Source organism: Drosophila sechellia, chromosome 3R, assembly GCF_004382195.2.
Source record: "Drosophila sechellia strain sech25 chromosome 3R, ASM438219v1, whole genome shotgun sequence".
Taxonomy (NCBI): domain Eukaryota; kingdom Metazoa; phylum Arthropoda; class Insecta; order Diptera; family Drosophilidae; genus Drosophila; species Drosophila sechellia.
Window position 1 is genome coordinate 28,596,975 of NC_045952.1, and position 20,569 is coordinate 28,617,543.

Here is a 20,569-nt window from a genome sequence, read left to right on the forward strand (position 1 = left end):
CGCACACGCAAAATAAACCAAAAGTGGCCCAAACGAGCCATTGGCGTGACTTAATGATGCATAAATAAACGAGGCTCCCACTTCCAGACTGGGCTTGGCTCGGGTCCAGCCTGAGATACAGATACCAGTGCATGGGAAGAGAAGTCTCAGAAAAATTACCCTTTGAAATATATACCTCAAAAGTTAAAAATTTGGCGAGGAAATAATAATGCATTTGGAAATAATGATCATTGATTAAGTGAATTTTAATGAAATGTATCTAAAATATCTTTTTAACTTGCTCGATTTTCATATCTGATTTTTCCCAGTGTACAAATCCAGCTCCCGCACGCATCTCTATGGTCAAATGCGGCTTAATTGCGCACATGCGGCTGTGGGACCAATCCAACGAAAGTGAGCTGACAATCGCCGGGAAGAGAAATGGGTAAAAACAAAAGTGAGCCGCCGCCGAGATAACCAGAATTTCCAGCCAGACTCCTCTCATCCTTTTTTGGCAGTCTGTGCAGAATCTCATCGCTTTCCACTTTTTCCTGTGGGTCGAACTTTGGCTTCAGATCGAAGAGAGTGGCACAAATAAAAGATAAGAAGATACTCGCAACACACTTTTGGAAAGCTGTTTAAAACACCTACTTCATCACGAAGTTTAAAATAAGAATAATTTGATATCATGCTTATAAGATGTACCTGGAAAGCATACTTTATTCTTTTTAAAACCCATTAAGGTATATTCCACTTGTATATGGTATGTATATTGTTTGTGATGATTTCTAGAGCCCATTAAGTATTTTAGTTTATTTTGCTTCGATTAATATCGATAATATTAACTCAATTAAAGGAAACTATCTGCTTTTTGAAGTACATGACAGGCAGTTAGAAACTGATGACAAGTACTATTTCAGAAAAACTGCATTATCTTTCTCTTCTGGCATATGTTATATTTCTTCATCTCCACTTTGGATTCTTCAGTAATACCATAGCACATACACGTAAAGCACGATCAACACGAATAGCAGGTGAATGAGAAAGAACTCGATGGCCAGGGTGAACAAAGCCAGGGGCTTAAAAGCCACGTAGGTGATCTGGATAAACATGGCTGCCCGAGATCTACTGGGTCATCAGAGATTTAAAACTTTCTTACTCCTGAATGGTGAAGGTCAACTGCTTGCTGCGCGAACTCTCGAATCGGTTGGGCGTGTGCATGCTGAGCATGGCGGATATGCCGAGTCCCAGGATGCCAAGGAGCAGGGTCACGACGAAGAGTCCTGCCAGGATGGGTGCCGACACGAATCCTATGCAGTCGTACACCTCGCCATACTCCGGTCGTCCGTTGAGCCACGGCTGCACCTGGAAATCACTGAGGAGGAGACTCTGGATTGTCTCATTCCGGGCGGGATTCAGGAAGTTAACGCTTTCCGCTGAACAGCGGTACGAGAATCCCAGCGGTGCGGAAGGCAGTGTGTACTCATCACCACGGGCCACCAGGACACTCTTCAGCTCCCGGTACTCCACCTCCACATTGCGCAACGTCCACGATCCCCGGATCAATGAGAATTTAAATCGCAGCGTGCACTTCTCCCCTGAATGCATGAAGGTGATGCTCAATCGACCGTATCCCTTGACCCGTTGATCATCGAAGGTGATCTGCTTGATGTGCTCCTCCAGCTTCAGGGTGTCATTGGTCAGCCGGAGCTCCAGGGGTCCGTTGAGACTAAGCACCGCCTTGTTGCCCTCGGCCACGTAGATAAAACTGGCCTCGGTCTCCTCCGAACCTTCAGCAGCCTTTGCTTTCTCCTCCTCCTCACCACCTGGAGCAGCCTCCCTCTTGGCCAGGAAGTGGGCCTCCTCCTCGCGGCTGCCCAAAATGCCCAGCACTTCACCGCGACCGTAGGTGTTCACGGCTTCGTTGTAGGCCAACAGAATCTCAGAGTCATCCTCTTCTCCGTGTCCCGAGAGGCTCACCAACTAGGAAATTTTTTATAACCTATAATTAGTTCATTAACTTGTATAGTGCAAAACTCACTTCAATGTTGGCGTTCAAGCCGAAGGGTTCTGCCGCTAGACTCCTCTGTGGCAGATAGGTCCAGGCACCGCTCTTAACGAGATTCTGGAACTTGGGATATCTGGTGCCCTCCAGTCGGTTGGTAGAGTTGCGCACGAAGACCACGATTGCCTTGGCCTCTGTGAAAAGTTGCGTCAGCGGCAGCTCCCTGCTGCTCGATTCCACCAAGGCCTGGTTTTGCAGACTGGATACCCTGGAGTGACCCCAGAAGATGAACGGCCCACTTATGGATGCACTGCAGCTGCCGAGTGTCAGGCACAGCAAGGTCGCAACGAGAATCAGCTGCATTCTGGAGTCGGATGGAAATGTGCGTCTATCACCAAAGACTGCCTGGCCTCGATTGAATGAGGGAGGTATGTATGTAGTGAAAAATCGATTGGGCAAGACTCATGCGCAGAAATAAACCAGAAGTGGTGGGTCTCGGCGGGTGGTGGATTATGCTCGAGTTCTCATATAGTAGGTCAGTTCTTCTGAGTTATGTAGGGAACGTAAATCCACCACCAATTCTAGTGCCACGTGTTTCTGTAACGGATCTTTAGTTCAAACACATGTTCAGGAATTTCACAGTCAGGAATATGACAACATTTAATAACTACGAATACATTGAAAGGTGCAGAAAGTGCGTATTCTGCAGATCATAAAATGTACAATAATTTACAAAAACATAGACGCTAATCTAGTGACTTCTATAATATTTTACATCGATTTGAGTATTTAACAAAATTACATTATAAAGTCGAGTTAGAGGAACCTAAAGGCTAAGCCAATGACTACGAAAGCTAATACTAATGGCTTTGGTTCGGTTGGAGCTGAGCTTGAGGAGTAAAAGACACCCTTGAAGTTCTTGGTGCCTGTTGGAGAGAAGAATTAGATATTTCTATCCTATCTAGCACTCAAAACATATACTCACGTTTTTCATTGGTATCCCTCACACCACAGGTACGATATGATATGGTCGCCTTTCGCTTTTGGTTTACATAACCGGGAATGAACAGACTAGGGGCATCCAATCTTCCGGCGGCTATCAATCGAGACATATCCAACTCCAATCTGTGGGCCAGAGGCCCCTTGAAGTGGATGATCATCTGGATGCAGGCTCCACCATGGAGTTCCTTTGTCTTACGCGCATCCACATCTAACATCCATTCCGGAATGCCCATCACCGATCGTAACTCATCCAGAAACTGGGCACTGAACGAAATAGTTTAGGATTACTCAAGTGAAGCAATGATTTATACTTACACTACGAATCGAGGCGGCTTCTGTAGGTTTATGTATTTAATGACGTTATGATCGGGCTCTATATTCGCACAAGCAAACCGCTCATGGGAGTGATCTGGTCCAAAAATCACAATAGAACGCCCAATAGCTCCCACAGGAGCTTCCAGGGGAAAGTTGGAGTCGGTCAGGACAACGCGTTCACCTCCAAGATCTGAAGAGCAATACATTAAGTTACGGCCTTGAAGTGATTTGTAATAGCAAACCTATTGTTCCCAAACGGGCGCCCACATCGCCAACGTAGCAGCGCAAAGGATTATCCGGACTGCACTCCTGCTCATAGAGATCCAGCTAAAATGAGATTCTTGGTATCCTGCTATGTTTTTTAAATATCATTTGAGAACATACATTCAGGGGATCCGCCAGCTGGGTATAGTATGGATTCCAAACATATCCTCCAGCCACACATCGTGTAATTGTGGGCTTTACGGCTGCATCAACGCCCACAGGATTAACGAAGATCTGCCAATTGTGGTTTCTCGTGGAGTTCCGGTCGTTTTTGCCCGGATGCCGTAGCTTAACCTCGATCACCGTCTCCGACTGGCTACCATCGTTGTGGATGAGCTGCGTCATCTTAATGTAACCATAGGCGTATCCAGTGGGATGATGAAACGAGGCAATGGCTCTCAGTTCCCTAGCCTCACTGGGACTGTAGCCACGCTCCAGAGTACTACATTCATAGTTTATATTAAATGAAAATCTCAATTAATTTTGGTTATCTCACCTGCAGGCCCATCGGGCATTCTTCTGCTTCTTCTGAATAACTACAGATCTTCCAATGATACTGTTATATCCAAAAAGTGGAAGATTCGTGTCGTTATAGGCATCCTCGAACTGGGTTACTCCCTCAAGACCTCCGAACTTTCCACTCAGATCTCCCATCTCGTACTGATCTGTGGTTCCCCTTTTAGGAGGAGGTGATGACTTTGGACTGACGTCGAAAGGATTCCAGTGACCATATAGAGTGGATGCCTCGCAGGGAAACGCCAAGTTGGCTTCCACGGGTGTCTTAAATTGAGAACTTAGATGCAGAAAATTTACATTAAGAGGTTTAGTAATAAATACCCTATGGATGTAATATCCTGCATTATCCTGAAGTCCCTTAAGTTGCACCTCCACATTGCTGACATCATACTCCGATTGCTGGGTGATCTCCACCCGACCGCTGACCGTCAACGAATCTCCATTTGCGTACCACTCCTTGGCCACCACTTTCCTCCGGAAATGTCCAATCACGGCCGAGCAAGCCAATCGCTCTCCTCTGGCTTTGGGTCCACTATCCTCATAGATAACAAGAGACTTACCCAGGATACTATGTCTTCCGGACAGCGGAAGATTGCCATCTACAAACATTTTCCTACTTATTTTCTGGGCAACTCTTCTGCCTCCAGCGATGGTTAGGGTTACCGATCTGGCATCCATGGCACCCACTCTGCACATGGAGGCTAAACTGGGTCGGCAGAAGTCATCCACACTGCGATTGCCCCAATCCACTCGGAATGGATTATATACAGGTCCTGCGGAAATGCATCTCTGCTGCCAGTCATAGAAGTCCTTTCCAGGCGCATTGCTGTGGATTGCCCAACGATGATCGTGGGTGGTATTCTGCGTGGATCCATCCGCCTGGATGAGGTACTCAAATAAAACGGTGGTGTCCTGCCAAGGCTGCTCCGCCGTCTGCCGGAATATGACTCGACCCACCACAGGATAGCGAAAAAGGACCTAAGGTATAAGCGCACTTACTAAAAGACAGCATCAAATACTATTTTATCTACCAACCTGAGCCGTAACCATGTTCTGCTGGTAGATCCCATTTCGTTGATATTGACTTAGGCTCGAACAGCCCCAAATCATCTTCGTAATATTAGTGACATTAGATCGATTGAAGGTGTATATGACCAGACTGCTTTGGGCAATGCTATGACGACCTTGAAGCGGCAGGAATACGTCCCAGTAGAGGCCATTCAACTCGGAACTCGTTCCTGGTAAGACATACTGATGCCAATAACCTTTATTGCGACCCTGTAGCTTCCCGGAGAGATCGCCAACGGGATACTGATCCTGGGTTCCATAACCGGGTGGGGGTATGTTCTCGCTTATCTCCCGGGGATTATGCATGTCCCCAGTGGTCAGGCAGTAGTCCTCGTGACCCATCCTCGAAGGCACCGGCGGCAGACTGTGAATCCGAAAGGCGGCCACATCTTCGGCGAACTTGCGACTCACATGCTGGGAAAGCGGTGCTCCCAAGGTGAAATTGAGGAAAGTTGGGTCGAACTTGGAGCGCTGCATGAAGGTAACCTCTCCCTTGACCCCACCAGAGTTAATGAAAGTTCTGCGGTTAAAAAAAAGAATGGTTATACTTTCAACTAGCATGGGATGTAAAAATCACTCACTTATGTGTCAAAGGTTGGACATGGCGGATCTTAGTGCATGCTAGGTACGAATCTGGATGTTGGTTGTCAAAAAGAACCAGGTAAAGAGTTCTATGGGGAATGGTAAGATCCGAGGGCAGCAGGGCCAACTGAGCATCCCTAAAAACGCTGCGTTGTGGTGAACGGAGGGCATTCTTGGCCACTCCAATCCTGCCGAGACGTGCGTCCAGATCACCTATTCCCTTGCCCGCTCCACTTCCTTGAGGATCGAAAACCTGCTGCAGGAAGTTGCAGTTGTCCTCCGTGCGATGGTGGTCATGTTTGAAGATGTCCGTCACATAGATCTTCCAGTGGTGCTGGGTGAACGGTCCAGATTGACTTCTATCTTCCTCCAGGGCAGCTGGTTGCGCCCTAATATGGTAAAGATCCGAGTAGATTAGAGTATCCCCTACAGCTCCCTCCGCCGGGGCCAGCCAGCGGAAATGGACGGATCCAGCCACAGGAGTATTAAATCCAGCCTCTGCCATGTGCTCCACGGAACTCTGGATGGTGGTGATGGTGGCACAGATCCGTGCATTGGCGTTGACCTCTGTCAGAACCAGGGACTTCCCCCAGATTCCCCGATCCCCAATCAACTGCATGTTTCGCTCCCAGCTGGAGGTCTCATTTCCGGGCAGTACCAGGTACTCCAAGTCCTCGTCAAAGGACAGGACCTGGGATCCCAAGCGACTCACTTCGCAGCGTTCGTCTGGATCAGTATTTGTGTAGTCCACGGGAAAACGACGTACTCCCCAACTCCATACTTGGTCGGGGTACTGCAAGGTGGCCTCCAGATTGGCCTTGATCTCCACCGTGGTGGCATTCATTTGCCGAAAAGTGATCTCTCCATGAAGACCTCTTTGCGAGATATAAGCGATCAGATGCTGTGCATCAGCTGAGAGGCACAAAAACGATAGTGAGAGTGGAAAATCATGAGTAAGGTGAGATATCTCAAAGGCGCACAGAGAGAAATATGAATGAATAGTACAATTATATACATCAAATATATTGTTGGAAATAAAAGGTTAGCTTACTTTCGAAGCAAACTATACAGCTTAGGATAAATGCTTAGTTCGCCCCAAATTTATATCACTTTTCTTCCAGTGCACTCGAGAGTGTGGTGAGATATCCCAGACACAACTTGAGATACTTTCGATTTCTTTGGCCACGCAATATCTGCATACAATGTAATCGATTCCCAGCACTTACCTCCACTCATTAGTGATGCAATCCAGCAGACGGAAGCCATCCACAAAAGCTGTCGTCCACCTGGGGCCATGGTTCTGGTTCTACTTACTCCCTGAAAAACCAGATTACTCGAAAAGTGCTGTTCGAATGGATGTGGCAATGACAAGCGTGGCTGACTTTCACATCGTAGTGCGCATGCGTGCGCCTCGAAGCTCGACTGAAAACTGGTCGCTCGAAGGTTCGTGTTCGGTTTTGGCCATCGTCTTGGCCAAGTGTGGGGAGTTTCCCACTGCGCTCCACCGCTTCGTTCAGCTCCCCAGCTTTATCGGTGGTTTTGTTTTGACCTGGAACTGGTTTCCGGCACGGCTCAGCTGAGTCAGATATGCAGTAAGGTACTGCATACCCCCTAAAAACCCCTTCCCTGAGAAAGTCAAACTTCAATGGCTTTGTGTTTTTTCAAGACGACTCTCTTTTGCTTTATTCCAAGACTTCGTCATCGTATCATCATCTAGTTATGTTGTATAAAAACAGTTACTTGTTTTCTATTTTTAGATGGTTTTGATTTACGCTTGTTAATTTTCCTGACCGGGTTAAAAGTTTTCTGAATTTTCTCATCTTGCCGTGTGTAGCTTAAATTATACTGAAGTAAAGATTCGATTCGCATCTAACAACTTGTTGCATGTTGCACTTTGAAATGGATTGCAGTGTGCGTGTGAGTGCAGTGTGTGCTCGTGTCGAGTGTCAAGTGTTGAGTTCTGACTAATAGTAGTAGATAAATAAGGCAATATATAGTGCTTCCTCCGATCAGCCTAGGTACTAGTGGTTGTGGGCACCTTATTCAAACTAAAACCCCCCGCCCGTCTATTTACCGGGGAGGCGGATCATCCTGGAAGCTTCAAAACGCATTAACTAGAAACACTGGGTTTGTTGTTTGAATGTTTCTTCATATTTCAGATGTCATTTTGGGTTGTTTGTTCGTTTGGGTGGTTTATATCGCTGATAGTTCATACGCAGAAAGTTGTGGTGGTGGCGAAGGTTAAGTTATGTAAATTCGCATTAAACAATTTGAGTGAATGAACTTAATGTTTCTTTGTTATTAGCTTAACTCTCGATAACTTGCAATAATATTGATAACTCATAACTGATAAGTAAGTAAGTAACGAACGATAGATATGCATAACGATAAATATTTTGTGATAGTAGGATATATATTTGGCTCTCAGTTAAATGATCCCTAACAATAGTTTGTTATAGGTTCACCTCTCTCTCTCCTGGTCCTGCGAGATTTCTTGAACGAAAAACAAAACTGGCTAAAATTCATATTCATATTCATAATCAAAGTGAACTCGTAGGCGCAGGGCTAACGAATCCAGCCTAGCTACCCATCAACATCGTCTTCGTCCTCCCTACATCTTAATCATACATCATACATCCTCATTTCGATTACGATCTCGATCTCGATCTGGTAATCATCTCTCTCGGGGTTCTTCTCTTTAGTTCTTCAACGGACAGCGATATAAAAATAGACACGGCTTGTTTGTTGTTTTTTAAGTTTTTTTGTTGATTTTATAGGTGTTTTAAATAAAATAGATAGCATTTGTTTTATAAATTTTACGTGTAAAATTTAACAGTAAATCAACTAGAAAACTACGCGTCAGTTCTTGCCGTGACAGTGAACGTGATCGTAAGTATCCCTAACTATGATGGACAGATACATGGTAAATGGTTCTGATCGCTACCAAATGTTGCTGAAGAAGTTGTTTTCAAGTTCAGTTTGATCGGATGTTGCTGATCTGGTTGGTGGTGTTGTTCTTGGTACAAGGTACTTGGTGATGGTTAACAAAAGAGATTACAAGATACTGAGAATCTACATATGTAAACGAGCGTTTCTTTTAATTACGTTTATTATTACTGATTTGACTGATTGATTTAACGTTCTGATTCTGGTTGTAATATGGATGTTGAGTTAGAAGTTAGGATGTGATCGGATGTGCCTTAGGCGGCCTCCTCCTCCTCCTCTTCACCCTTGCCGGTGAGCATCTCGATCAGGGCGGCGGTATCGATCTGGTTCTTGTCGTCGATCACCATCTGATCGTAGGCATCATCAACCTCCTTCATGGTGAACTTGTCACCGAAGTTCATGAGCATTTCGCGGAATTTGTCACCGTCGATGAGACCATCGTTATCGAATGTTTTGAAGGCAGCAATAACAACTTCGTCTTCATCGTTGGCACCGGAGGTGGCCATGCGGTTGGCGAACAGGGTCAGCAACTGGGTGAAGTTGATCGGACCCGAGGCCTCGCCCAGCATGGCGTCCAACTCCTTGTCGTTGGCGATCTTGCCGACGGAGTCGAAGGCAGCGCGCAGATCGTTCTTGCCAATAATACCGTCCTTGTCGGCATCCATGAGTTGGAAGGCCTATCGATCCCGCACAGAGACAGAGAGAGATAGAAAGAAAGAGTGTGTTGGTGACTTGGTCCTTGACAAGTGCGATAGATGGTTGGATGACAGGATGATGGGATGGGTCTCGAGTGATGCGATCGATATATGATATATGAGTAACGACCAAAACTCACCTCCTTGAACTCGGCGATCTGCTTCTGGGAGAACACAGAGAAGACCGAGGAGCCAGCGCGCTTCGACTTCCTGGAGCCACGGGATCCGCCCGACGCTCTCTTCGAACCAGTGGCAGATGCGGCCGGGGCAGGAGTGGCAGCTGGTGCCGGGGTTGCTGCCTCGGATGCGGCCTCAGAAGCGGTTTCGGAAGTACCACCCTCTTCCTTGGTCTTCTTCTTCTTAACCTTCTTCTTCTCATCGGCCTGAGGAGAGAAAAGGGGGATTTATTAGTAGGGACTCGAAGGCAGAAAGAGGGGATCTACTATGTCATTAGTCGTTATAGTCCGTCTTTAGCTGTCACTTGAAAGTTCCGGTTCCGGAAGTTCTAATTTTTAATTTAGGGATCTTAGTAAGTTATCCGTATTGAAGGATATACCATTGGAATTCTATTGGTACAAAGTTACCCCTTAATGGGGTTTTGCATTTAAGGGATGCTTTTCGAAAGGCCTCCCCGACTAGGCCAGAAAATATGTATCTGCAGGCGAAAGTTTTCCACTCGTTCTATAAATAAACCGGACGCATATTACGTAAGCTCTACGCCGTGCGCCACTCGCTGTCTCGCTCGCTCCCCGGCACGGATATCGGATTACGTTACTGACGCGTAACACTCGGATCGGATCGATCCATTTATAGAACTTTCTGCACTATTCTCACTGCGTATGTGAAAAAGGTGAATCGGGGTCACCATGATTTAGAGTTATGGTTCACACTTCATATTCATATCCTCGTGGTCATTCTCGAATGCAATCGATTCACTGCACTAATCGGCATTATCCTTGCTGCATATATCCAGGCACTGGGGTCCAGTTCGATTCGGTTCGGTTCAGTTGGATTGTAGTGATATTCCGGGACGAGTCCTTACCATGGTGCTGAACTTTGATGTGTTGTCTAATCGAGTCGAGCCGTCAGAGCACACTGAATCTCTGGCTGATTTTATCGCCAAGACAATGATGTTTTAAGAGCTCGGAGGAGCTCTTCTTCTTCCAAGCATTGGGGCCGCTCGTGGCGGTTCGGCCACCTTCGGGGATTTTCGGGCGCCATTCGCTGTATCCGTATCTGCAATATTCGTGCTGCCTTTTTTAGTATCTGCAAGGCGCGGTCCGCCCAGGAGATCGGCGGGGGCGGGCAGCTACATCTATATAGATATAGCCATGGCTATAGCCTATGGTGTAGCTGTATCCGAGGTGTTTACTCATCCATCGGGCGCTGCTCTAATCAAAAATCTAATTTTAAAGGCAGAGGAATTGCTTTGGCTTTGGCTTTTGGGCGGCAGAAGCCTATACATATGTTCGGAATTTATTTCGGGGCGATTCGGATTGGTTCGTATCGCGGCTCTCTGTTGTGGATACATTTCCCCACCATCGGATTCTGTTTTGTTTTCTTTTATTCCGCTCTGCTCCACTACTCGGCCCGTCTCTCTGCCAGAGGCCACCTCCGAAAGGTGTCCTCTTGCGCTGAAATCACCTACATTTTCCCTGGCGGCGGACAGCATACATATATCCAATATGCCAACATATAGCATATGTATGTATTCTATTCACGCCTATATACTCGATGTTTTGCTCGCCTACGTTTCTTTTTCTGTTTTCGAAATGCCCCGTACATTGTGCAATATGAAGAGCGCCGAGAATTCCAAATCTATAGATCTGTATATACACGGCGATCGGGCGGATTTCGTGTCGCATAAATATCCAACGAACCCGATATTGGACCAGAGTTATTTCGGCCACAAATGTGGAATAAACATCTGACTTTATCTATATGCTAGTCATCCATGGACATTGCATAACAATGGGAAGGCTGTAGGATTTCCATTTCAGATAAACTTTGATTACCACGTCATGATACATTAACCTTGTAACTAAAAATATTAAACCTTACAGTATTCAAACTATTTGAGCCATTTCGCTTATGCCAATTTTAAGTAACTAAACAGTAAAATTGTGACAACTTCAATAAACAAATTTAATTGCCACGGAGAAATAAATGATTTTAGTTTTTTTTTAGTTTTCAAAATAAACAGGAAACTTAAATTTAGTTTCAAGTGTTACGAAATAATAATCATATGGCTTACATCTATTTTTAAAGAAATAATCATTCTTTAAATTATTCGACTCAATAGATTAGCAGCAGCTTTTTGTTTTCTGAAGGAAATAATTTTATGATTAAAATAAACCAAAACATTTTTCAAAACAATATTTATATGATGTCATCTTTGCCACCTGAATTCATTACCCTCGCTGACTAATATTATAATTAATGAAGGCTCCTTGCAAATGTATGAAACGGAAAATATCTCAATTAAAGATGGGATCCGTGCGAGAAAGCCTTCATAATTCATCGATCAGACATAATGAAAATCGATTTAGGCTGCAGTCTTCTTCGTGCTCCATTGAAAGTGATTTTCGGCGAAAACTCTCTTGGCGCAGCCATTTTGGCACGTAACCAAGCGACTTTTTGGCCAGGGGCCAACCAAAACAAGACGATGTAGAGGAAAACTGCCAACAATCTAATACGCAAAGTAGCATTGAATATACGCGAATGTATAAATAGAACAAAGTGCAAAAAACGAGCAAGACGCAGTCGAAGGAATGTTAAAATTAATGAAAACTGCGGCAAATGTATTCAATTTTCCAAGGTGCAGAATGTATCTGGGAATATAAATGGGTTCGACACTCTGAAAGCATTGTTTATGGAGGGTTAACAATCAAATAAGGCAAATAACAGCCTACACATAACATTTGTTTATCTAAAGGGTTTCTAAATTTAAACGCAAAATCATCTTTGATTTGCTGATTTACTAGGTTAGTCTGTATGAATATACCCAGTTCCACCTGATACATGGGCGAACTTGGAGGCTGTTCAGTCGGGAGGTCGGACGTCATTGGGAATCGGCTGTATTCAGGGCCCGCAACGCATTCCTATCACATCTCAGCTCCGCTCCCCTCCTTACGCCTTGGACGCCCGATGGCCGAAAATAGAAGAGCCAACGCGCACCACTGTGCTGCCCATTTCGATCTGAGGGAATAGTTTGGATTTTAGAGACGGAACTTGCTCAGTCGGTTTTTAGCTTACTGCCTTGTCGAAGTCGTGGGACATTCCCATGGAGACGAGCACCGAGTCCGGGGCCAAAGAGTGCGCCTCACATATGGTTCGGTGCACCTGCATTAGAGACACGAAATCCGGATTGGGTCCACTGGCGTAGTCAAACCCAAATGCACCAATGGTCATTATGCCCATCAGGTTGAGGTGTTTAAGGTTGCTCTTGATGTACTGGTAGAGTGCAGGGGCATCTTTCGCCTCTATTCCGCTCTTAACTATAGGTCGAACGATTTACGGAGGTAAGCATACAGGTCGCTGGTTTGGGGGCGTGAGACTTACCGTCTTCACCGCTGGTGTTGATCTGGATGAGCACCTGCAATGGCTCCTCAGGGGTAGGCTGTCGCTTAGACCAGGCTGCGTCCAGTTTGGTGGCCAACTTCTCGCTGTCTACGGTCTGGATCATATGCAGATTTGGCACAGAAAGGATCTAAATAAGCAATGAGATCAGTAAGATAAAGAGAGGTGATGATAAGAGATAAACGCGGTTATCCGATCTTTGTTATCCAATTGACCTTGTTGATCTTGTTGCTTTGCATGTGGCCTATGAAGTGCCACCTGATGTCGGGGCACTTGGCCAGAATGTCCGGGTGGCGGCTCTTCTCCTCCAGCTCCTGCACATAGTTCTCACCGAAGTCCCTTTGTCCGTCCTCGTAGGCCTCGATTACGGCCTCCGCTGGCTTTGTTTTGCTCACAGCAACGAGCAGGGGCCGGGCAGCTTGAACTTCCTGTGCGAGCGATAAAGGTTTTCATTTAAGAGGTCATAAATAAATAGGTCTTAAGTCAACTTACTTTGGGCCGCTGGACGAGCACCTCGTCAATGCGCTTCAACACGTGCTGCAAGCCGGCTTTAACGTCGAACTCCGCCATTGTGCGTCTTAGCATTTAACTAAGAAATGCGAGATGAATATGCTTTATATATAAGTACAGATAAATAGTAGTTATTGTTCTTACAGTTGGTTAACTCAATGATATGAAATCGCCCTTGCAAAAATAAAAACAAAACTTTGGAGGATCAGCTGTTTGGCAGTGTGACCTGAGATTACTGTATATACCAATAAAATACTTTAAGTTTTGAAAATACAGATAAAGGCGGGAAGTTTCAAAAGTTTTTTTACGCCTTACACTAATAAGGTTATTGTTTCTTAAGCACATAAATAAAATATTGAGTTTTTGCTAACAAGTAATCAAAATCCAATTGCCTTTGCTTTGGCAGTAAGTCTCGCCGCACTTTAGCTTTCGAAAACCCTGTGCCGGGAAGAAATGCCTTCACTGGGACGCACACAGACTCCTCGACTTCAGCCATGGCGGACGCTATCAGGTGCGCCTGCGAGTCACTGAACTCCGTGCTGGGATACCTGGTCACGATGAGGATCTCCGAGGTCCGGCACTGCTTCGAGCTCCTCGGAGTGGCGCACGTGGAGGTGCTCGCAGGTGTGATCATTTTCATCCTGATGCAGTTCACCAAGTTCACGGCCGTCCTGATGTTGGCCATTCTCCTGGCGTACGGCATATTCTACCTGGTAAGATAAGGTGTTACTACTGCTACTGAGCCCTCCTAACGAAACAATACGCAGTGGGACACCTTCTGCCCAGAAATCAGTCAGCTCGGTCGAAGGGGAATGAAGATGTTCCGAAACGTGCGCACCTCCGCCAACTTGCCTCCATTTGCTTCAGACACTGAGGAGACGCCTGGTAATCAATCTAAATACAGCTTACGAAATAGCCTCATATATAACATTTGTTTCTCCAGGCGAGTACCAAATCCGTCCGAGAAGCCAGCAGTACACAAGTTTCATGATGACTCCACCGAACACCATCAACATGCCGATGCTACTGCCGATGGTACAAACGAAGAATCTCAGGACGACAAGCCTGCAAACGGATCGTAGAAGACAGGAGGAGGAGAACAGGAGGGGTTCCCGTGGATACTCGGCATATCAGGAATCGCAGGACACGGATAGGAAGCACCGAAGGGAGAGACCCAACTGGCGATCTGTTCACTCTGATATGGAAAGGGAGCAGCCGTCTACATCCAAGAAGGCTCATTATGGATCCAGCGGCGGAGGTGAGTCCAGGCGAATGTCAAATGTAATGGGAACCCCGACCGTTACCAGCGGAATGGTGGACACCAGGAGACTTCCAAACGTGGCCAAAGACCAAATCAAGGGACTGCCCAACATCACGAGCGGAGAGTCGCGGAGGACAGCCAAGGAAGCAGGTGGCGCCAACAATTTCAAGAAGTTGCACCACATAACCAGTGGCGAGCTCACGGAGTCCCGAAGGATTCCTAGAATAACCAGTAATACCACTGAATCCAGATGGCTGCCCAGAGGCGAAATGAAAGAATCGCGGAGAATCCAACAGATAACCAGCAAGACTAATGAGTCCCGAAGATTACCCACTGTAACCAGTGGTGAGGTGAAGGAATCCAGGAGGAGTTCGCATCCCCACGGAGGTGGAGAGTACCGGCGCACTTCGAACAATCAGAGAGATGGTGGCGGAGGTGGTTGGGAGTCCAGATCCCGCCGGTCTGCGGAGAAATCCAATCCCGCCCAAGGTCGCCGGCATGAGGAGCAATCGAAGCAGCGCAGGAGCAGCAATGGACACCCCGGAGTGACCAAGCGGCAATTTCCGGATGATCATTTCGAGCGGTTGAAGCTGGAGAATCGGGAGTTCCAGGCCCGGCGCCTTCAAGCGAGTGGAGCTGCATTCCGGCAAAGTCTAAGTAATCCCACCTCCGAGGGCGCTCTGCTCACCAAACAGGAGAACTTTATTGAAAACCATCGGAAGTACGACAGGCGGGACGCCCCGAGGAACACCAAGCCAAGTGAGTCAACAGGGAGTTGTTTATCATTTTCTCAAATATAAAAACAAATAACCTTTTGTTAACATAGGTAATCCAAACAAAGATGCCAATCATCGGCACCGAGCCCATCATCGCATGCTTAATCCGATACTTTAAAATGGATAAGCACAGCGTGCGAAAGAAGCCCTCATGTGCAAGCTGTGAAGACAGTTAAAATCCTGTCCTTCCTTAGAGTCCTCTATCTAAATAATCCTTCTTAGCCCCTCAACAAGCAGCGTAGATTCAAGAAAGACCATTCAATTTGAGGAATATCCAAACACAGTAGAGATTGATGACGTCAATGAGGAACGACCAAGCAGGAAGCCCGCAAGGAAACAGGTCGAAAGCGCTGCGAAGGTTCCCATAGGTAGGAATACACCTGTTGAAAATGCACAATTTGAAAGCGGGGAATCCAGCCGTGAGCATGTAAATAATCCGGAGGAGTATCCCTATGTTGTGGAGATACCCGAGCAGGAAGAAAAAAAACCGCAGAAGGGGAGACAATCTGCCAAATCCAAAATCAAATAAGGCGAAGCAATGGAAAAAAGAACTTCGCTAATTTTCTATGTTATCGAAATTATTAATTTTTGTAACATATTTAAATTCAAAATAAAAACGTAACGTTTTATGGGCAGCACTTGACACCACGTCGCATACAGCCTACAACCAGCTGTTTTGGTATTTTTCTACCGATTTGAAGCAAGTTGGCAGCACCTTCCCAATTTTTTTGTTTTGCATCGGATATTGAAGTAATTTGCATTCCATAACTTCTCCAGAAATAACGCACTTTCAAGGCTAATGCCATTCCAAATAGCCTTAGCAAGATGACCATCTTTAACCTGTACATATTTGACAAGTTCGGAACACTGCTACACTACGCAGAATGGAATCGCACCAAGAAATCGGGCATCACCTGCGAGGAAGTAAGATCTTAATTCAGAAAATTAACATTTTTCCTAAACATGAGTGTTTTTAGGAAGCCAAACTCACCTACGGAATGCTCTTCTCCATAAAGTCGTTCGTCAGTAAGATATCACCCCACGATCCCAAGGAGGGCTTCCTTTACTACAAGACCAATCGCTACGCCCTTCATTATCTGGAAACTCCCTCTGGATTAAAGTGAGTTAGTGATAATATTCAGAAAACACAATTAAGGAAAAACAAGCTCATTATCAAAGTGAGCAAAATGAAAATAAGACTCTAAAGCCGTATTATCCAAGCCCACTCTTCGCTGAATACTTATAGCTCTTGAACTCTGCATTCCCAGGTTCGTTCTCAATACGGACACGACGGCCATCAATGTGAAGGAGCTGCTACAGCAGCTGTACGCCAAGGTGTGGGTGGAGTTCGTGGTGCGGGATCCACTGTGGACACCCGGCACGGTGGTCACCTCGGAGTTGTTCCAGTCCAAGCTCGATGAGTTCGTCAGGCAGTCACCCATCTTCGGCATTCGCAATATCTAAACAAATAAATAGCTTAAGCTCAAACTACTATTACCTAGCTATGCAAATCCCGCCTCCGAAACTCTAAGGTCTATGTCATTAGCTCCGAATGGCAAATTGCGCTGGCAAGTGCTCCGAAATGCAGCGCGCGAGATCCGGGCTCCGGAAATGGCATGCACTTAAAATGTCTGCGGGGCCAGCGAGAAAAACAGGCCCCATGGTTGCGCAAGTCGTCCACTGTCTACTGTCCAATGGCCACTGCTAACAAAGGGGGACAAATGTCAAAGCGGTTGCCGCAACTCGAAGGTTTTAGTCAACTCCACAAGCTGAGAAAATTAATGACTGACTGCCTGTCTGCTGCAGGCGAGCAGGGACTACACGGATAAAAATGATATGATTAATACTAACTGAACTAGGAATCCACTGCCATTGAATTCCTATTGAAAATCAAATCGCATAGCCAGAGAAATAATATTGACCACACATATGTATAAAGCTGTTAAAACTGTAGTGATTATAATTTTATTACTTATTTTGCATACTAAACCTAATATTTGTGCAAGACGAAAGTGACTGGAAGTCATATAACAACTATATTTTTACCCGTGTACCTGCAATTTTTGACACACAGCTAAGCTCGTCAAGGGTTTTCGCAACTATTCGCTGTTGCCGCGGAAAATGAAAATGATTTGCAGAATGCATCCATAATCGGGGAAGTCGCTTTGGCTCTGGTCGGCGGATCTCCATGAACGGCAGCATGAACGGGCAGATATACAAATGTGGCTGTGGCGATACTCTTTCCTATATGGCCGATGTCTCACTTATTCAAAACATTTTGTGCAAGTCACAAGACGTTTGAACTAAATATGTTTTGTATGTTTTAGCGCTCGTTTCTTGTTGCTCGCATTGTCTTTGACGAATTTTAAAACAGGTTTCAACATTGCAAAAGCCACTGGCGGGACAATAAAAATGGAACCACAAAACGGTTTCTTTTCTGCGCTATCGAAGAAATCAATTTCAAAGCCAATCGCCCTGGCCGAAAAGCGCAAATAAATCAAATGCTCGACCAAAACATCAAGAGCTAATGAAAGACCATCGACAAAATTCGACCCGAGGAAAAACGACAGCACACACAGGTTACCAAATCCATGAGATAAAGGCGCCCTTTCAAAATCGGCAATTGCGTAGACTCTCAGATTGAAGCCCAAGCTCATATCATAGATACGTATCTTGTGGATACCAGTTCCGAAAGAGAGTCTGCCTGCATACCGCCGATCCCATGGGTGTTTACCTATATCGTGGGCTCAGGTCTTCGATGTCATCGCATCGGCTTCCAATTAGCCGTGGATCATGGAGATGAGATTTATGGGGTCTTGGGGGAAGTTGGAGTGCCGGAGTCGGAGCTTTCTGTTTCCATTCGCAAAAGTTACGCAAATTTCGGGCCACTCGACTGGGGTTTTCGTCATAGAAACTCCGGATCGCGGCAAGGTTATTAACGCTTAGGAATTGGAAATTGTCGCCCGGTCGGTCACGTCATTAAACGACCGCTATCTTGATTCCTTTACGACCGCTGCAACTCTTTCCCGCGCGTAATTAAAAGTTTAACGAGCAATTGTGGCGGGTATTTATTTAACGCACAGTTTCCCCGGAGAAAGAGGGGCATTTGGCAGAGAAGACGCCGCCGGAGGACCACCCACACGAATCTCGTGCTGCGTTGAAGGCCCATTGGCCAGCCGGAGGCGGACCTGATCCGCCAAAATACCCATAAAGCAGCACATCGCACAGCTGAAATATTATGCAAATTCATAGGCATTTCGCTTACCAAATTTCGCTGTTTTGGCGGGCCGAATTGGGGAAATGCTCGAAAAGAAATCCCATAAATTTGGCATAAATCTCGAGACAAAGCAGTCAAGAGTTCAAGGCAGGCTGGGACCTAACGGACTAATTGCTATGCGAATCCACAGATTATTTATCTCACATTCAAAACCAGAAAAACATTTGTGATAGTTAAAAATAGCCAACCAGAATGATTAACAACCAACAAGTTAAACGATATCCAAACTAAGAGAGTTGGAATCTACTAAACGAAAGTAAAGCAGCACGTGTCGAGATCTAAAAGGATAGATCCAAGTTCTAGCCATGAAATATAATTAAAAGTATTTGTCATTCAATACCGAAACAATCTGACTTATTTTGTATTTATAGGAAACATGTGTTTAAGAAGTCTTCAGATCAAATGCCTCTGTTGATTTTGGTTTTGGCTGGGAACAAAGTTCACTTTTTTATTGATCCGGCCTCTTCATTTGATCGCATTCAGCTAACTTGAAACTATTATGTACCTACAGCTTGGTATCAAAAAACAACCTGAAAGATACAATATCTCTATGTGAAAATTGAGTGATTTTAAATAAAAAGAATCAAATTCACAGCAGAGAAGAGTAGAGTTTCACTCGCCCATTTACCCAACTGCTCCATTGAACGCCTGCCAATGGGCTCAATGAAATCCCGATCCAGCCCTTTTGGCACAACCTTCAATAGTTAATTGGCCCACAAAAGTGGCCTGAATTGAGAGCTCGTTTGGTGCCCACTGGCTCGTCACCAATTAGGTGGCGATGACAGCCACACCGAAACGCTAATGAGATGACGGTGACACGATAGGGTCTTGGCCTGGCACTTTTTGGCCATTGCTTGGATTGTTGGTATTGGCAAAGCACTTGACCTTCCCAACAAGTGGCCTACAGGCTGAGTACACAGAAAAAAATGTGTATTAAAAGAGTTTGCTCAGAGGCATATTTTTGGACTGAGCCGAATCGTATTGCACACGGAAATCACAGCATGAAGTATATATACTCATTGTTGCATATGTATATCTTAAGGTCTATTTTTTCAGCATGATATGAAATAAAAATGCTTATAAATATTCGCCAATTACCATATTTTACCTCTGTAAGCATACAAGTCATAAAAACAAAGTGGCGCTGGAGCAATGAAGTTTCCTGCCGATCGGGAACTCCCATGCACTTGAGACTCGTGATGAAAAAGGGCGATGCTCCAGGAATTCCCTTGAATGTCTGATGGCTTGAACCTTTTCAAGGTTCTCGTTCTGGAGATTGAGTTTAAGATCGGCGTACGTGCCGAGTGCACGTAGGCCATGCCAAGTGGAGGGAGTCGAGGGGCAGGTGGGGAAGTTAGTTAATTGATTAGGGAACTATGACTAGCGTCTAGGCGCGCTTCCTTGCGTCAATTCTTGCGATCTAGGGCGATCTCCAGGTGAGATGCCGATTTCGTCACGTAGTCCAAAGTCATTGAAACCAGTTGGCGCCTGAACACAGTGCCTAACTCCGCCCGAATCCCAGCTACTCCGCCGCTCCCGAACGACATAAATGTGTAATGGGGCTTTGGATGACGCTGATGGTGGTCACAATAATGGCAAACGGCGTCTCCATTTCCCATTTCAATTTCCATTTGCATTTTAATTTCGTCACAGCTTTAAATTGCCATTAAGTGTGACCGGCAGATAGTTTCGTTTCAGTGGGTGGGTGAGTGGAAGTCCCACCGTGGGTTTGCCACCTTAATTTCTTAATTTGCATCCAGACTGAATAACTCGAAAATGAAACTATCTAAGTGG

The 20,569-nt window shown here is 45.6% G+C and overlaps 6 protein-coding genes across 7 annotated transcripts; 2 read left to right on the forward strand and 4 right to left on the reverse strand.

The window, feature by feature from the left end:
* Positions 1–674: 674 nt before the first annotated feature.
* Positions 675–2,412, reverse strand: LOC6612826. Of its 2 annotated transcripts, XM_032721699.1 has the most exons (3): positions 2,021–2,412; positions 1,160–1,962; positions 675–1,104 (listed from the first exon to the last, which is right to left on the reverse strand). In XM_032721699.1, the coding sequence occupies exons 1-3, from the start codon at positions 2,345–2,347 to the stop codon at positions 963–965; spliced, it is 1,272 nt and encodes a 423-aa protein (XP_032577590.1). In that variant the 5' UTR covers positions 2,348–2,412; the 3' UTR covers positions 675–962. The 2 variants fall into 2 exon arrangements, with proteins under 2 accessions (XP_032577590.1, XP_002037327.1); XM_002037291.2 differs by having other exon boundaries at positions 675–1,962; positions 2,021–2,411.
* Positions 2,413–2,610: 198 nt separating this feature from the next.
* On the reverse strand, positions 2,611–7,148 carry LOC6612827. Its single transcript, XM_002037292.2, has 10 exons — positions 6,958–7,148; positions 5,731–6,643; positions 5,117–5,669; positions 4,403–5,059; positions 4,062–4,345; positions 3,686–4,007; positions 3,544–3,628; positions 3,302–3,491; positions 2,970–3,250; positions 2,611–2,910 (listed from the first exon to the last, which is right to left on the reverse strand). Exons 1-10 carry the CDS (start codon positions 7,025–7,027, stop codon positions 2,801–2,803), a joined length of 3,465 nt encoding a protein of 1,154 aa, XP_002037328.2. The 5' UTR covers positions 7,028–7,148; the 3' UTR covers positions 2,611–2,800.
* A 1,656-nt stretch (positions 7,149–8,804) lies between these two features.
* LOC6612828 (myosin regulatory light chain 2) lies at positions 8,805–10,772 on the reverse strand. The gene is made up of 3 exons (XM_032720958.1): positions 10,415–10,772; positions 9,513–9,755; positions 8,805–9,354 (listed from the first exon to the last, which is right to left on the reverse strand). The coding sequence occupies exons 1-3, from the start codon at positions 10,415–10,417 to the stop codon at positions 8,932–8,934; spliced, it is 669 nt and encodes a 222-aa protein (XP_032576849.1). The 5' UTR covers positions 10,418–10,772; the 3' UTR covers positions 8,805–8,931.
* A 1,372-nt stretch (positions 10,773–12,144) lies between these two features.
* On the reverse strand, positions 12,145–13,681 carry LOC6612829 (pyridoxal phosphate homeostasis protein). The gene is made up of 6 exons (XM_002037294.2): positions 13,606–13,681; positions 13,444–13,540; positions 13,167–13,379; positions 12,934–13,081; positions 12,628–12,869; positions 12,145–12,570 (listed from the first exon to the last, which is right to left on the reverse strand). The coding sequence occupies exons 2-6, from the start codon at positions 13,534–13,536 to the stop codon at positions 12,502–12,504; spliced, it is 765 nt and encodes a 254-aa protein (XP_002037330.1). The 5' UTR covers positions 13,537–13,540; positions 13,606–13,681; the 3' UTR covers positions 12,145–12,501.
* A 153-nt stretch (positions 13,682–13,834) lies between these two features.
* On the forward strand, positions 13,835–16,136 carry LOC6612830. The gene is made up of 4 exons (XM_002037295.2): positions 13,835–14,174; positions 14,229–14,346; positions 14,405–15,481; positions 15,549–16,136. Exons 1-4 carry the CDS (start codon positions 13,956–13,958, stop codon positions 15,614–15,616), a joined length of 1,482 nt encoding a protein of 493 aa, XP_002037331.1. The 5' UTR covers positions 13,835–13,955; the 3' UTR covers positions 15,617–16,136.
* Positions 16,137–16,213: 77 nt separating this feature from the next.
* Positions 16,214–17,009, forward strand: LOC6612831 (trafficking protein particle complex subunit 1). The gene is made up of 3 exons (XM_002037296.2): positions 16,214–16,422; positions 16,476–16,618; positions 16,767–17,009. Exons 1-3 carry the CDS (start codon positions 16,324–16,326, stop codon positions 16,960–16,962), a joined length of 438 nt encoding a protein of 145 aa, XP_002037332.1. The 5' UTR covers positions 16,214–16,323; the 3' UTR covers positions 16,963–17,009.
* Positions 17,010–20,569: the final 3,560 nt, after the last annotated feature.